This window comes from Dermacentor albipictus, chromosome 3, assembly GCF_038994185.2.
Source record: "Dermacentor albipictus isolate Rhodes 1998 colony chromosome 3, USDA_Dalb.pri_finalv2, whole genome shotgun sequence".
Classification (NCBI taxonomy): domain Eukaryota; kingdom Metazoa; phylum Arthropoda; class Arachnida; order Ixodida; family Ixodidae; genus Dermacentor; species Dermacentor albipictus.
In genome coordinates this window covers 85,644,157-85,658,193 of record NC_091823.1, presented here as the reverse complement: position 1 = coordinate 85,658,193, position 14,037 = coordinate 85,644,157, and the positions used below count along the sequence as shown (strand labels likewise).

General features: G+C 47.8%; 1 protein-coding gene across 1 annotated transcript in view; it reads left to right on the top strand.

The window, feature by feature from the left end:
- Positions 1-14,037, top strand: part of LOC135898841 (uncharacterized) — a 97,224-nt gene that overhangs the window by 37,979 nt on the left and 45,208 nt on the right. The window contains exon 3 of the mRNA XM_065428005.2: positions 5,160-5,303. Coding sequence (XP_065284077.2) covers positions 5,160-5,303 — 144 coding nt within the window. The remainder of the gene's footprint in view (positions 1-5,159; positions 5,304-14,037) is intronic.

Sequence of the window (14,037 nt, the reverse complement as noted above, 5' to 3'; positions counted from 1 at the left end):
GCCCTTGAAGCGGAATTAAGTGCATTACAAACTGAAAGCAGCACAAATTTCGAAGAAATTTAATTCGGAATCATAGGACACAGATACAGGGTGCACAGATCCAATGGCTACAGAGGAAACATATGATTATCAAACTTTCTTTCCCACCATCTAACTAATAACAAGTCAGGCGCGATAACTTCCCATGTGACACGCCATTCGACGAAGAACCGCAAGCGATAGCGAAATAAATAAAAGAAAAGATTGAGACAATTGTCAGGTCAACCCTCCCATACAGCTGTCATTTGTGAATTATGTCTCATTATTATTGTGACGATGCGGAAATGGTGAAGGTATTACGTAAACAGAGGTGCATTTCCAGGCAACTCACAAACTGCGGGAAAGGTACACATAAACAGCGCGGCTGACAAAACTGATGGTGGGATTTCCATCCAGATCTTCTCTGTAAAGAGAGAGAGAGAGAGAGAGAAGAGGAAAGGCAGGGAGGTTAAGCAGGTTGCATCTGGTTCGCTACCCTACACCTAGGAAGGGGGAAGTAGACAGTTAGTTGCGGTTTCACCGCCACGTCCGATTGCTCGGTAGCGATACGATGTGCGGTTCCCACACGAGTTCAGTGGTAGATTAAAGAGCAACACTATATGGTAGTGTCTTTCGTTTTTTCCGTCTTTCGCTTTTTTTCTTGCGTCATTTATGTCTTACCGAGCCACCACTTAGGGTAAGAGTACGATTGCTGCCCTCCTTTTGTCTGTAATACGGCCGCGCTAGCACGTCTGCGTAAGCCCTAACTGTCTATTTATTCCTGCCACAACGTTGCACGTTATTCCAGTCTGATAGCTCCATCATACATAACAAAAAGATAAGTGTATAGGTTCTACATGCAGTCGTAATACAGCGTCTATAGGTTATAACGTCGGCTTGTATATCTGGTTATTTCCTTCTCGGAATTCGACTTTTTCTTGACAAAATAACGCCGTCATTAAAAGCAATGCCGGCAGGTGTTGCACAAATTAATTAAAAGACAGGATGTGGAAAGGCTGAATCATGTAGGTAGAACCTTTGCAGATTATAGCGCCTCCCATTTGAAAAAAAAAAATCTCGCGGTTGATCGTAGATGCGTAATCGTACGATAGATGCGCCGTAAGGGAAGCTTGCATCGAATGGCGTATACTCTTGCATTCGGAAGACGAAAAAAAAAACGAAAATGTAACGAGAATGCAAACACGAAGAGGAAATCGCAAAACACGAACTGCGGTACGAAAATTGCTGTGCGCACCGAAGAACAGTTTTCATCGTGGCGTGATAAATGGCTTTTTAATCTCTCAAAAGTGCCGCGTAGGCGCCCCGCAAATTCGAAAAAGATTCAGTCCGCAGAAAGAAGACGAAGAAAATAAAAGAAAGAATACGCAGTGAAAGTAAGACAAGACTACCAAGAAAGTGAAAAAGCAAATCCAGCGCGCAGTCCACTAATGTTTAAGGTTAATTCTCCGTGAGAACCGCAAACTTTGACACTCGCATTCCTTGACTGCGTACGCAGGCGCTTTATGCGCTGTGGACGGAGGTGCGGGCCAACGAAAAACGTGTGCCACCGCCTACAACCGCAAATGACGTGCGTTTGAGAACACTTTTTTATACTTGATCCTTCCGTCCACAGGCGCGCTGTCCCTTTGGTTGTGCCGGTTTAAATAATGCTGCCTCGACAATATTTAGCTCTCTTTCTTTTCCCTCCTATTACCATTCACTTACCTAATGGGCCGGTAGACCTGGTATGTGTAATCGACATGTCCGAATAAAGAAATATGAACTCTGCGAGGCAAAATTAATACTTAAAAAAAAAGTAGCGCGGTTACTATAAGCGGATGGCTCGTAACACGGTAGGTCGCGATGCGTTTCAGCGAAAAGAAAAACGCGTAGAGCATATTTTCTTGGAGCTCATTAGAAATTCCTGATCGTGAGAAATTGCCTTTAGAGTGCGGACACCACGAGACTCAAATTTTGTGCGTCGTCAAGCCTTCTGGTTTCGTGGCGTCCGGGCCATTTATGAAAACGCCGGGTAATGACGACCTCGCAATATCCTGCGCCTTTCTATTTGCTCGTAGGTCGGTGCGTGGACGCCCGGCTAACCGTAAGGAATTAATTTAGCCCGGGCGTTGGTGCAAGTCGTTCCCCTGACCTGTAGGCTATCATTACTCGATCACGGCCAACTCGCACGGCACCGATGGCCCCGAACAGTAAATGGTGTGCGTTAGATGTAACTGACTTGGGCAGTTTGCGGACGGTAAAAGCCCACATTTTTAACCAAAGTAAATCAACCAGTCGGTAGGTTACGGCCCTACATGCATCTGATTATACATGTAATTGTACTTAAAGCTTTTCCAACCCGTCACATTATTATTTTGATAGCGGCATTGCTAACGGAAACTCAACGCTTCGCCAGAGGCTGCGTGCAGTATTACGCTCGTTGTAAAAAAAAAGTTCCGCAGAAAATATATGCACATCTGCGTAACATTTGCACTGATTGTATTGCGCTTTGTTTGACACACAAAAGATGGCCGCGCAGCCGCTATATCGATGGGATATTGCGATCTGACAACATTGTGTTCGATTATTGTAGTGGGCTATCGTGCTGGAGCTGTTGTGCTTGGTAGTTGCGATGGGCTGTCGCGTGCAGGTGCTCGAGGCTTGGGACAAGCTGGCACAAGACATCAGTTCGGCCCCCACTGAAACGACGCTCGCCACGGTCTTCTCGGTGAATGGACAAAAGTGCCGCGAAAAATCATTGGAGCGAGCGCTTGAGCGGCCTCGAGCGAAATTTCTTTGATACGCAGCCGAATTTGAGAGTACGCTCTTTTTCCCAATTAAAAATAAAGTGAAATAAAATTTTAAGAACATCATGCTTTATTCTCTTTTGTATTGGGTAGAAACACTAACGCAGGGACTCGACTTATTTCTCAATACTCCGCTCAGTGAAAAAAAAAAGGAAGAAAGCTTGAGAAACACACTGTCTAGCTTTCTCTGCGATTAAAAAAAAACGAGTGATTTCGGCAATGTGAGCGAGCCATTCCAATACATCGTCCATGTAGAGACCTGGTATTCTAAACCACACCACTGCACCTTTTTTTATTAATATTATTGTTATTATTATGCGGCGCCTTCGATCGTAATAATGCTGGACCCAGTGACAATTTATATCGATCGCAGCGCTTTCTCGACAACGCCAGTTTTTCAATGAAGAACATGTCAGTCGGTCAAAAGAAAGAAATTTGGTCCAGAGAATAAAGTGTGAAACTAACACCGCTTTTATGTCCTCTGAACCATGAACAACGACTTTCGCAGTAGAAGTTGTTTATCGGCATGAATCAATGCCTTCCTATGTATTTACACTTCTTTAATACGTTCGACAATCGCATCCTCGGTTTGACGTCAAAGACAGTTTGAAAGCGATTCTGTTAGAGACGAGATGTAACAGGTGCACCAGATGTACTCATCGAGTGTCCTTTTTTCGTCTGTACAGGATACACTGATAGTTTATTTTTATATTCTTTATTTTGCGTTACTGTTCGTGTACGAAAGAATGTGCGACTTATTTGCCCACTCCGCAAAACAATTTCCCGTATCGAAGGTAATCGACCGGAAGCAGTTGCGTCGGGGGTTGGGGGCTCCTTTGTCAAAAATAAAACTACAAGAATGCGACGACCAAATGCACGCGCACAATATTATCAGGGGGTGACCGGGCGGCTAAGTTCACCACTAGAGAACGCAGGCGCTAAGGTTGATCGAAAGCTTCGACTTGTCGGAGAGATAGGGTGGCAGACACCAATCAAGTTGTATACGGCAAATCCGATCGTACAGTGCAAACATCTGTCCTCAAAGAAAAAGAGAAAGAGCGATGAGAAAGAAAGCAAGAAGTAGAGAGCCCAATCATGCGAGCGTCGCCGTTTGCTACCCTACTTGGGGAAGCGAGTTTAGCGGAAGAGGAGATATAAAGAGGAGAGGTGGGAAAATTGAATCTGTAAAGTTTTTTTTTTATTCTGGATATAGTCTCCACGGTTTCTTCGGTACTAAACTGTGATCTACGGAAAGAAAATTTAAATAAGAAGCTGCAGCCACCAAAGCCATTTCACAGCAATTGCCATTTCGTTTAATCTGCGGTTTCGAAACAATGCCTCTCCATTACAAATTGGTTTAAAAGATTAAATTAGGGGGTTTTACGTGCCAAAACCACTTTCTGATTATGAGGCACGGCGTAGTGGAGGACTCCGTAAATTTCGACCACCTGGGGTTCTTTAACGTGCATCTAAATCTAAGTACACGGGTGTTCTCGCCCCTATCGAAATGCGGCCGCCGTGGCCGGGATTCGATCCCGCGACCTCGTGCTCAGCAGCCCGACGCCATAGCCACTGAGCAACCACGGCGGGTACAAATTGGTTTCTGTTACCAGCGAAAACACTTGGGAAAAAGAAAACACTCAGACAAAAACTTGCATGTTCATATGCACGCACCCAGCTGCATAACATGCACCTAGGTTCGTGGTACTCCAATGACTTGCGTGGCGAATGTTTGGCGCGAATTCCTATGCTTGTCATGGACATTTACCGGTTGCTATACTACACAACAACGGTACGTGCGCATGGCGTTTTTAATTAATAAGGTACTGAGCAAAATCTAGTGAAAGGCCTTAATTACCGCACAATTCCTTACACCTGCTGCCATATATATGTAATACGTTCTCGAAAAAAAAAAAGCTTTCTTATCATTAGTGCTGCGTTTCAACGTTTAATCTTGTAATGTCCAACGTACCGTATACATGCATGCTATACGCTGAGTTTGAAACTTCAAAAATTCTGATTGAGGCACAGGAAGCTTAAGGCATAACTTATAGCGTTTTGGTTACTCTGGTGAGAGATTTCAGTTGTGGATTGCTCAGCAAACCAGTTACTAATTAACTCGTTATACTATAGTAATTAGGTTTTAGCTGATATAGCATTTCACTTTCTTTTAACATATGTAGTTTCAATGGCCAGAAATACAAGTTGACAAGTTTCAACCTTTCTTGGTGCGCAACTATGTTTGGGCGTTGCTCGGTTAATAAGAACAATACTTAGCCGAAACGCTTCGTAACGGGGCACGCATTCTCAACCACGCGTGGTGTCCGTGCGCAGTGTCTTGCAGCGGCGCGGCAGCAGCGGCGGCGGCGGCCGTGCAACTGGCCGGCTCCTACCCCGTCGTGGCGAAGCCTATTCCGCGAGGATTCTTCGAGTCCCCCCTGCAGTCGCTCGTCGCCTGCAGGTCGTCCTACCTGGCCGGTGAGTTTCGCGCGGCCTTGTGTGCCTCGTGTGCTTGAATTCGATCCTGCAGCTGTTTGCTCGAGAGACGAGTCTATACTCTGTTGCGCTGGCCCTTCGATCAGCATCCCCGCTCCCAAGCGTCTTGCCACATACATCCCTTGACAATCCACGCGTATAGGTAAACGTTTACTCGGACTTTGAACCCTGTCGCATGTATTGTGTACTGTAGCGGAGCAGTGACGTACGGGAGTACTACAGTGGAAAGGGAGAACGAAATGATCGCGAACATTTTAATGCCCGCCAGTTTTTAGCCAGAAGGCGAAGGAAAACTGACAGCCACATCGGCGACAACCGTCGGTGGTCACCGAATCGAACCATACAGCTCAAGTGCGTGCGCTGTTTAGAGATCATTCGTCGCATATACTCGGCGGTTCTGTGAGCTTCGAATATGTAATATAGGCCTACACTATTCGTATTCCGCCTATACAATCTGATTGCACAAGGCCTGTATCGGTATGGAACTTGCGACAGCGTTCACGAAGATTTTGATAGAGAAAGAAGGTAAAATTATAACAGTTATAATTGTGTCACCGCCAAAAGTTCCACAACGCGTCCGTGGCCACGGATATTCAGGCTTGCGGTGGCGATATCCACGGGCGGCTTGCTCATTTAATAACATTTAATAACGATATCAATAACTAATTTAAGAATGTGTCCTAAAGAACGCGTTCCTATATTTGTAATAATTTTTGTTAATAAATGTTCGTACAAGCCGCCCCCAGTTCACCATCATCTGATGTGCTCGTATGCGTTCTTCTCGACTGAGACCACTGTGAACGATGACTCAGCACACGGTAGCGCGAGCAAGCTTTCCGGACTCTGCGAGCGAGTCCCAATGAGGGCAAATGTGCCCGTGTGTTGATGCTTCGGCACACGCTAGACAATTCGACATTTAATACTGATTACAAGCAATCTAACGGCATCATCAAAAAAATCGCACCGGCGCGCACCAGGGCGCGCACTCCACTGGTGCGATTTGTCGAGCATGCCATGATTTATAGATGGCGTCTCCCTTAGTTATTGCGTAGCTTCGACACTCTTCGTTTTCGCTCTAAATCCACACCCAATTGTACAAGCACGTGTGTTTGTTGCCTGGGACATTAAAGAAATTTAACAAAAGCCGTGAACAAATCTGTACAGTTTACCAATCCCATTCGCCGACAATAGAGGCCTCCTTTATCCTGTCTAGCCGTTTTGATGTGCGCGCGCGTTCATTGAATCCCGGATGGTTCCAGTGTGGGAGCCATTTGATTCGTTGTAGACCCTGCGATAGCGTAGGAATGCATCGAAATGATCGAATGCAGATCGGGTATTGTGCTCTGGTAGAATTATGGAGTGCACCAATATCTTGTCGACTCCTCCTCGTTCACTCATCGCGCAGAAGCGAAAGAAAAAAAAAAGTCAGACAAAGGATACTTAGAAGGGATCGCTCAGTGATGGTAAGGGTTTCGTTATTAAAAACTTTACCGCTCAGTTTCAGAGAGGAGGCGGACGGTTAAACGATCATTGTTCCAACAATGTGAACGCAGTATAGAACGCTCAAGAGACGATCTTGGTGTTTGTTTCACGCTGAGCGAGAACTTTTTTTTTTTCAGAGAATAAAGCGAGGTATGAGCGCCGGCAGCAACAAAAACTATACAGAAAAGCCCGATGAGTCGGCCATTCTGTTGGCGCGCGCCAGAATGTAACAGATTAATCTAGCTGTGACGACAGATTAATGGCCCGACGTACGCTCTTAGCGCGCCGCGTGCTCAAGGAACGATGCGCCGTCCAGCCATGCATGCATAACACTGCGCCCCCATAGGCTGCATCTACACCTCGATCACCCGTGCTCGCGCGGCGCGAGTCATGAAAGCGCCAGGTACACGGCGCCTTGTCTGAGGGCGGCTGTATCGCGTAACGCTCATTATTAATGACTCCGTCCCGCCAGCTAGCGCGCACGCATCTCATCATTCTCTCGTGATCACTCAATCACCCCTGGTTCCCTGACCCAAGAGCGCCGGTCGTGTTCGGCCGCGGTCCCCATGCAGCGGGAAAGCGCGCGCCCCGCGTGCGAGAATTCGTGACCAACTTAGCCCGCTTAAAGCTCAGGATCTCTAACCAAGATACGCGTCTATATGCTTCGAGACGCGTTGCATTCGGTAACAATCCATGCTTCCTCGTTGTAAGGCAACGTGACGGACCTGATTTTATCGCAGGCATGTGGCAACGCGGGAAAATTTAAAAGAAAAGTAAAACTTAGTATCTCAGCTCGCGAGAAGGGTGGAGCGCCGAAACAATGCCGAAGCTCTTTAGCGAGACAATAGCTGGACTCCACTGCCGGAGAGTCCGATACCGCAGTGGCCGCTCTACTGTATAACATATACAGGGTTTGTCCGAAAAGTAATGTCAGTGATTATATTGTGAAGCGACTGCACGTCTTGGCGCGTGTAGGACCAGTTGGGATTGGTGGAGGGGGATGTTAGCTTATGCCCGCGCAGTCGCTCAGTCGACCGCGGCCATCTGGGAAGTAAAGACAGGCTTTCCCGTGACACTAATCTTCATTTCCCGTGCAAGCAGTAATGCAGCGCTCGTTGGAACAAAGGATTGCCATCAAGTTTTGCGTGAAACTCGACAAGACCGAAGTGGAAAATTCTCCTATGATAAAGATGATGCTTGCTAAAAATTGTTCGTTGGAACGTTGTCTACCGGTGGCACAAGGCCTTTATAGAAGGCCTTGACGAGGTGAGCAATGAAGCCCGTGCTGGGCAACCATCAGCGACCATCGCCGACAAAAATGTGACGCGTGTGAGAGATTTTTCGGACTCAGACCGTCGTTTGAGTGTCCTTTTAGTTGCACAGACACTAAACATTCCAAGCAGTCCCGTTAACGACATTTTGACGAATAAGTTGCAGATGCGAAAAGTGCGCGCGAAGATCGTGGCCAAAGTGTTAACGGAAGACCAAAAATCGCGCTGAGTCGAAACGTTCCAGGAACTTTGGTATTTGTGTGAATGTTACCCCCACTTTTTAGACAATGTCATCGCAGGTGACGACTCTGGGGGGTTTGAATTCGACCCCGAAACAAAAAGGTAAAGTGCCGAGTGGCACATCTCGGCGTACCCCTCGCCCAAAAAAAGGCCAGAATGAGCAAGTCAAAGGTCGAGACCATGGTCATTCTGTTCTTTGACATCAGGGTGCTCATCCACCGTGAGTTGGTACCACGTGATACAACCGCAAACGCCAAATGTTATGTGAAAGTGCGCAAAAGACTCAAACGAAGAGTTAATCGCGCCCAGCCTGACATTGGGGGCGACTAGAAACTTCACCGTCACAATGCGTCAGCCCACACCGCCTTCCTCGTGACGCGCTTCCTGGCCAATTCAAAGGTGCCAGCGGTTCCCCAGCCACCCTACTGTCCTGAAGTGACTCTCCCAGTCTTATTTTTGTTCTCGCGCTTGAAAATTCCCATGAGAGGGCATCATTCCGGGACAGTCGACTAAGTCAAAGAGGTTTGCACCAAGGCTCTAAAGGACATTCCGTAAGAGGCCTACCGTGATGCCTTCGATGCCTGGAAATCTCGCTGGAAGCGATGTATCAATGGAGGAGGAGCCTATATTGAAACATCCTAATGCGTTGTGCCGATCTGACTAATATTTTTTTTTTAATCGGCTCATTGACATTACTTTTCTAACATACCCTGTACACGAGTAAAGAACAGATGCAGAAGCGGCGAACAATCAGCGATTTTCCTAACTCCCTGTCCAAGAAATTTGCACTGACGTTATGCATATATTTTCCTCAGGGCATATATGAATGGGTGGAAAGGCAGGGATAAGCATATGAGTCAGATGTCTTCATAGACCTCACAGTCTGAGCTACAAACCAGACTCATCAGCGAAGGCCAGAAGCGAGTCGTACACGTTACGCTTATCGAGTCCGCCCACTGGACGGATCCAGACCTCGTAATTCATAAATAAATATGTGCTGGTACTTTCAAACGAAATGTTCGTAATTTACATACATCTATCAGTCAACACACACTTCCTGCGTCCTCTCACTAACAACGTATATAGCGTAGCATCCACTGCAGTAGCTCGCTGTATAGTTACGGTCACTTGTTGACGTCATGAAGTTTCCGCTGCCCGTGCTTTTAACGCTCAATCGGCAACTATAGGGGACGTGAAAGTAACGCCACACATATATAGAAGCATGCCCGCCCACAAATTTCGCTCGTCACGTTTGCTTTCACTGGTTTAACCCACTCGGTACGCACTATAAAGTGACGTTCCGGAAGCGTTGTCACGAAACCACCCTGCAGTAGTGAAAATTGATCCCTCGAAGCTAGCAAGTATGAACGGAAACAAGCGATGGACGTTTCACACTTGACGCGCGCGCTACGATGCCGCGTTACACGGCCCATTGCATGGTCTGTGCCCGCGCTGAAAAACCGTGCGAGCACTGCGGAATATAACGAAAGCAAACATTCTGAGCTCTCCACGTCGTAACAACCGGCCATTGAACGTCTACTGCAAGGACATTCGGGGCACGAAAGCGCGAACTGAAACAAAATGCGAACGAATCTATGGAGAGAGAGAAGCCTCGTGCAGAGCAATATTTCCCTTCCTTCCACCGGGCTCCGCTTCACTTCCTCTCCCTCTGGCAATCGCCCGATTCTTTCCCCTCCATTGTTTCTTCAAACATGGCCCCTTTGGCACCTTCAGCCCAACACGAGACGAAACAACGCCGCCGCTCGTTTTGTTTCCGCTGCCAGCACCTCCCCCCCCCACCTCTTCCTCAATCCTCCCTCCTCCACATCGCCTCTACGTTTGGTCCGTGCTGCGCGCTGTGTATACAAACGAACGAACCGACGACTATATGGCGACCAGGGGCGAGAGAGACTCGAGTGAGCGAGCCGACGAGTAGACAAATGACGCGTGAAAGCCTTCTTTCATTTGTTTCCCCTCGTTTGTCGACGGCATCGGACTCGCGGGCGTCGAACGTCGCATAGCGCGCGCGTTCGGGCGAGTGTGCGCGAGATCGCCACGTTCGCGGCGCAAAACAAGCGTGCGCCAAAACGCGTTTCCGAGCGAGCGAGCGAGCGAACGGCGCTGCGGATATCGCTCAGCTATACACAGCGTTCTCGCTCTGCGAACAGAGCCGCGAGGCGGATGAATTTATGGGCAGTTTTCGGGGAGCGCCAGCGGCACCCGTATAGCCTCCGCTGCTGTTATGCGGCAGCTTCTGTGGCACAGTTTCGGAGCATTTTGTCTCGCCTACATACGGTGCTAACAAACAACAAAGCGCGCGGCCGGTGCTAACCTTTTTGGTGGTGGCAACTTTTTTTTTTCGGCTTTGTTATTGGCCCGTTAACGAAAGCTCGCGCGGGACCCGGCGCCGTTTTAAGCTGAAAATCGGGGCGGAAGTGTGTATAGTTATACGATGGTGCGATGGGGCCGCGACCTCGCGAGAATTTCTGCCGCGGACTCGTATACTATACAGCGATACATCATCGTCTGTTTTGAACGACTGTCAGAGAAACAGCTCGAGAGAAAAAAAAACTGGTAGATTCGTATTCACGAGGCGTGAGTCGACATTTTGGCGAGCTTCAAGCACGCGCCTTCTTTCGGACGCGAAAGGCAGAGCGATGGAAGGCAAAAACGAAGGCGTTGCCAGAACTCTATACTGACAGAGGGGCGAGACCCGTAACAGCACCGCCCTCTTTCTGCGGAATTCCGTTTGACTGTCGGGAAAATGGTTTTGTTTTTCGCGCGTCTCCGAAGCGGAACGCCCGAGGCCCCTCGCGCGTGTTCAATGGGGCCAGAAGAAAAGTGCGCGCTAACGTCCGTTGGCCTTCCACTTCCCTCAGTCTTCGAACTGCGGATGATTCGATGGGTGATGCGAGAATAGAAAATAAATCATAAGTTTATCATTCGAAAGAAACGTGTGCGCTGGGGCTATGCACTGGCCATGTATGTGGGTTAATGGGCGTGGCTTGCTGCAAGAGGGCTGAACAAAAGACACATAAACGAAAACTCAAGGACGTCGTAAACAGTGGCGACGCCCTCGTTTCGTCGCCGCATGATTACATGGCGCTAACTCCCACCTCTCGTGCTTCACACGTCGCGAGAGGCGTTTACGAGGACACGATGTTGCTGCTCGCCTTTCTTCGGGTCATTTATCTGGCCCGTAAACAAAGATACCGCGCTTAACATTTACGCTGAACGAGTGCTGCTCGCTCCCATCGGTAACTTCGTTGCTTGCTGCTGGCTTCTCGTCTTTTCCGTTTACTTCACTTGCGGCAAATATTTATGCGCATGCGTATTACGCGGCAAGTGTCCGGGCTTGCCATTTCGAAGGAATGAATCTCCGCAGTAAGCAATAAACAAAACACTGCGCTAACGGTGAGCACGATCGACGGCTGTCGAATGAAGTCACTGTTCAAGCCATGCATATGCTATGTGCATGTGGGCCGCCATGTATTCTAGAGCTCACATATATTGGACATGGTACAGTACTATTTGCGCCAGCACTTGTTGTTGGCCTAGTGGGTATACTTTCCGTGGGACACAACTGCCACTCAAAGGAGGCACACAAATCACAGGCACGAAAGAAAACAATCGCGTTTTCGGACTCTTTGCACCGCGCGAGCAATTTTGTTAGGCATGCTTGTCTCGCTGTCAAAGGGGAGAGATCGTTCAAGATGTTTTGAATATAGGAAGTTCGTCTTGCACCGAGTGATAACTTAGCCCCAGTTTTAGTTCAGTAACAGTCTCCGAGATAGCCAGCTGCCGGGAAGCAAGACAATCTGGGCGCGGTAGCTACAACAACAACAAAAGCAACAATTATTATTATTATTATTATTATTATTATTATTATTATTATTATTATTATTATTATTATTATTATTATTACATAAGAACAGCAAATGCTACTGTACTACTCATGTGTCGAATGCCATTAGACACTGACTACGCAAGATCCTTTCTTAAGTTTTTTCCTGTGACAAGGATGTCACATTGGGTTCCGTATTGGCATTTGCACAACGAGCTTCTGATGGAGTTCTGGTGTGGCGCGTAAATTGCCGCGGCTGCCGGTTGTCGCCGCACAAGCCCTCTTGTGGCTTCGGCGCTTCCGTTTTGTATACTGTTTTAACTATACTGAATAAAGATTATTATTATTATTATTATTATTATTATTATTATTATTATTATTATTATTATTATTATTATTATTATTATTATTATTATTTCTTCGCTCGCTTCGAGGCAGCAAATGGTCAGATTTAGCGTCGGTTCATCGTGTCTCCATAGATTCCCTTTCTCTATGGTGTCTCTGAGCAGCTCGAGCTCGTGCACATGTGGAGCGAGTTCTGATGTCTATATGCTACATAACAAGCAGCAAAGGTCTACTGATTTCTTTCTATCTATACCGTCTTATATCTGTTCAGCCCTTACAGCGCTTGTCATGAGAATGGGCACGTAGTATGCAATAAAACAATTGAATGGACAGCCTATTGCACAACGTATTGCTACGCAGTTGTTTGTGCGAAGCGTTTAGAATGCGACCTGCTGGATCTCTTGTACCTCAATAATAGCTCTGGCCAAGAGCGCCTCTCGCATCTAAGTATATCTGCAATATGTGTGGCAGTTGCAGGTTTCCGATCAAATTATTAAAGCATTTTCTCTTCAACTTATGGCTTTTTACCTAACGCTTCTTGTAGGTTCATCCGAAAGCTTTAAGTGAATACCTTGCAACGCATGACAACGGTATAAAATGCGGTCAAAAGCAGTAAGGTATTCGGCGCGAGGACTTAGCGTAGCGCCACCTACCGGCAGCGCCTGGGTGACGTTTAAGGCTGGATAAAGCGCCGTAAAGTCTGCGACGCGGGCCGTCGCGCGTGACTCCTTGAGCATTTCTTAAGGTTGGCGACGCCAGGTTCGTCACGTTATGGTGGCGCGAAAGCGTCCATTTTATACGAAACTAACAGTTTCATGCAGGATGATAAGAAACTGCGGGCTCGCTGCAATGTGCACGGTAACGCACCGCCACCAGCGGCGAGACGCGGATGTGGTGCATCCTGGGTGACGAGGCTGCCGCGGAATGCAGCATGTCGCATCTCACGCAGGCTGCAGCCGGGGAACGTCGACGGACGCCGGATACGTCGGCCGCGCCTCGCGTCATACTATAGAGCGCTGCGCTTTCACTGGCGTGGCGTCGCCGTGCCGAGTGGGCACGCGCGTCAACGCTACGTCGGACTATAAGGTGGCCTTTAAAGGGAAGCTGAAAGGTTTTCCAGAAAAAATGAGTGAACATGTGTACATAATGGTTTTCAACCCTCCGAATTCGAATATCGTATCGAAATTGAGCTAAAGAAAGCGCAAATATGTTTTATTTCGACGAAAAGTGCAGCAGCGGACACGCCCAGCTCGCGCGTCTCGTTTCCGCCTGTGATTGGTCGGGCGACCCGTGACGTCAACTTTAGCGACCGACCGCTGCCGCTCCACATGAGGTGCGGTGCCAGGTAGTTTGGTGCTGTAATGGAAAATAAAGAGGTAATGGAAAATTTAGAGAGACTGCGTTTTTCGGAAGAGTTCGGCGTTGCTCCCTACATGTACGAGCCGATTGCTAAGAGCCGGCCTCTCGAAGAAGCGAACGATGCTGGTGCGAGCAGTGCTTTCGACGAGAACGAAAGCGAAGTCTTGGGATCTCC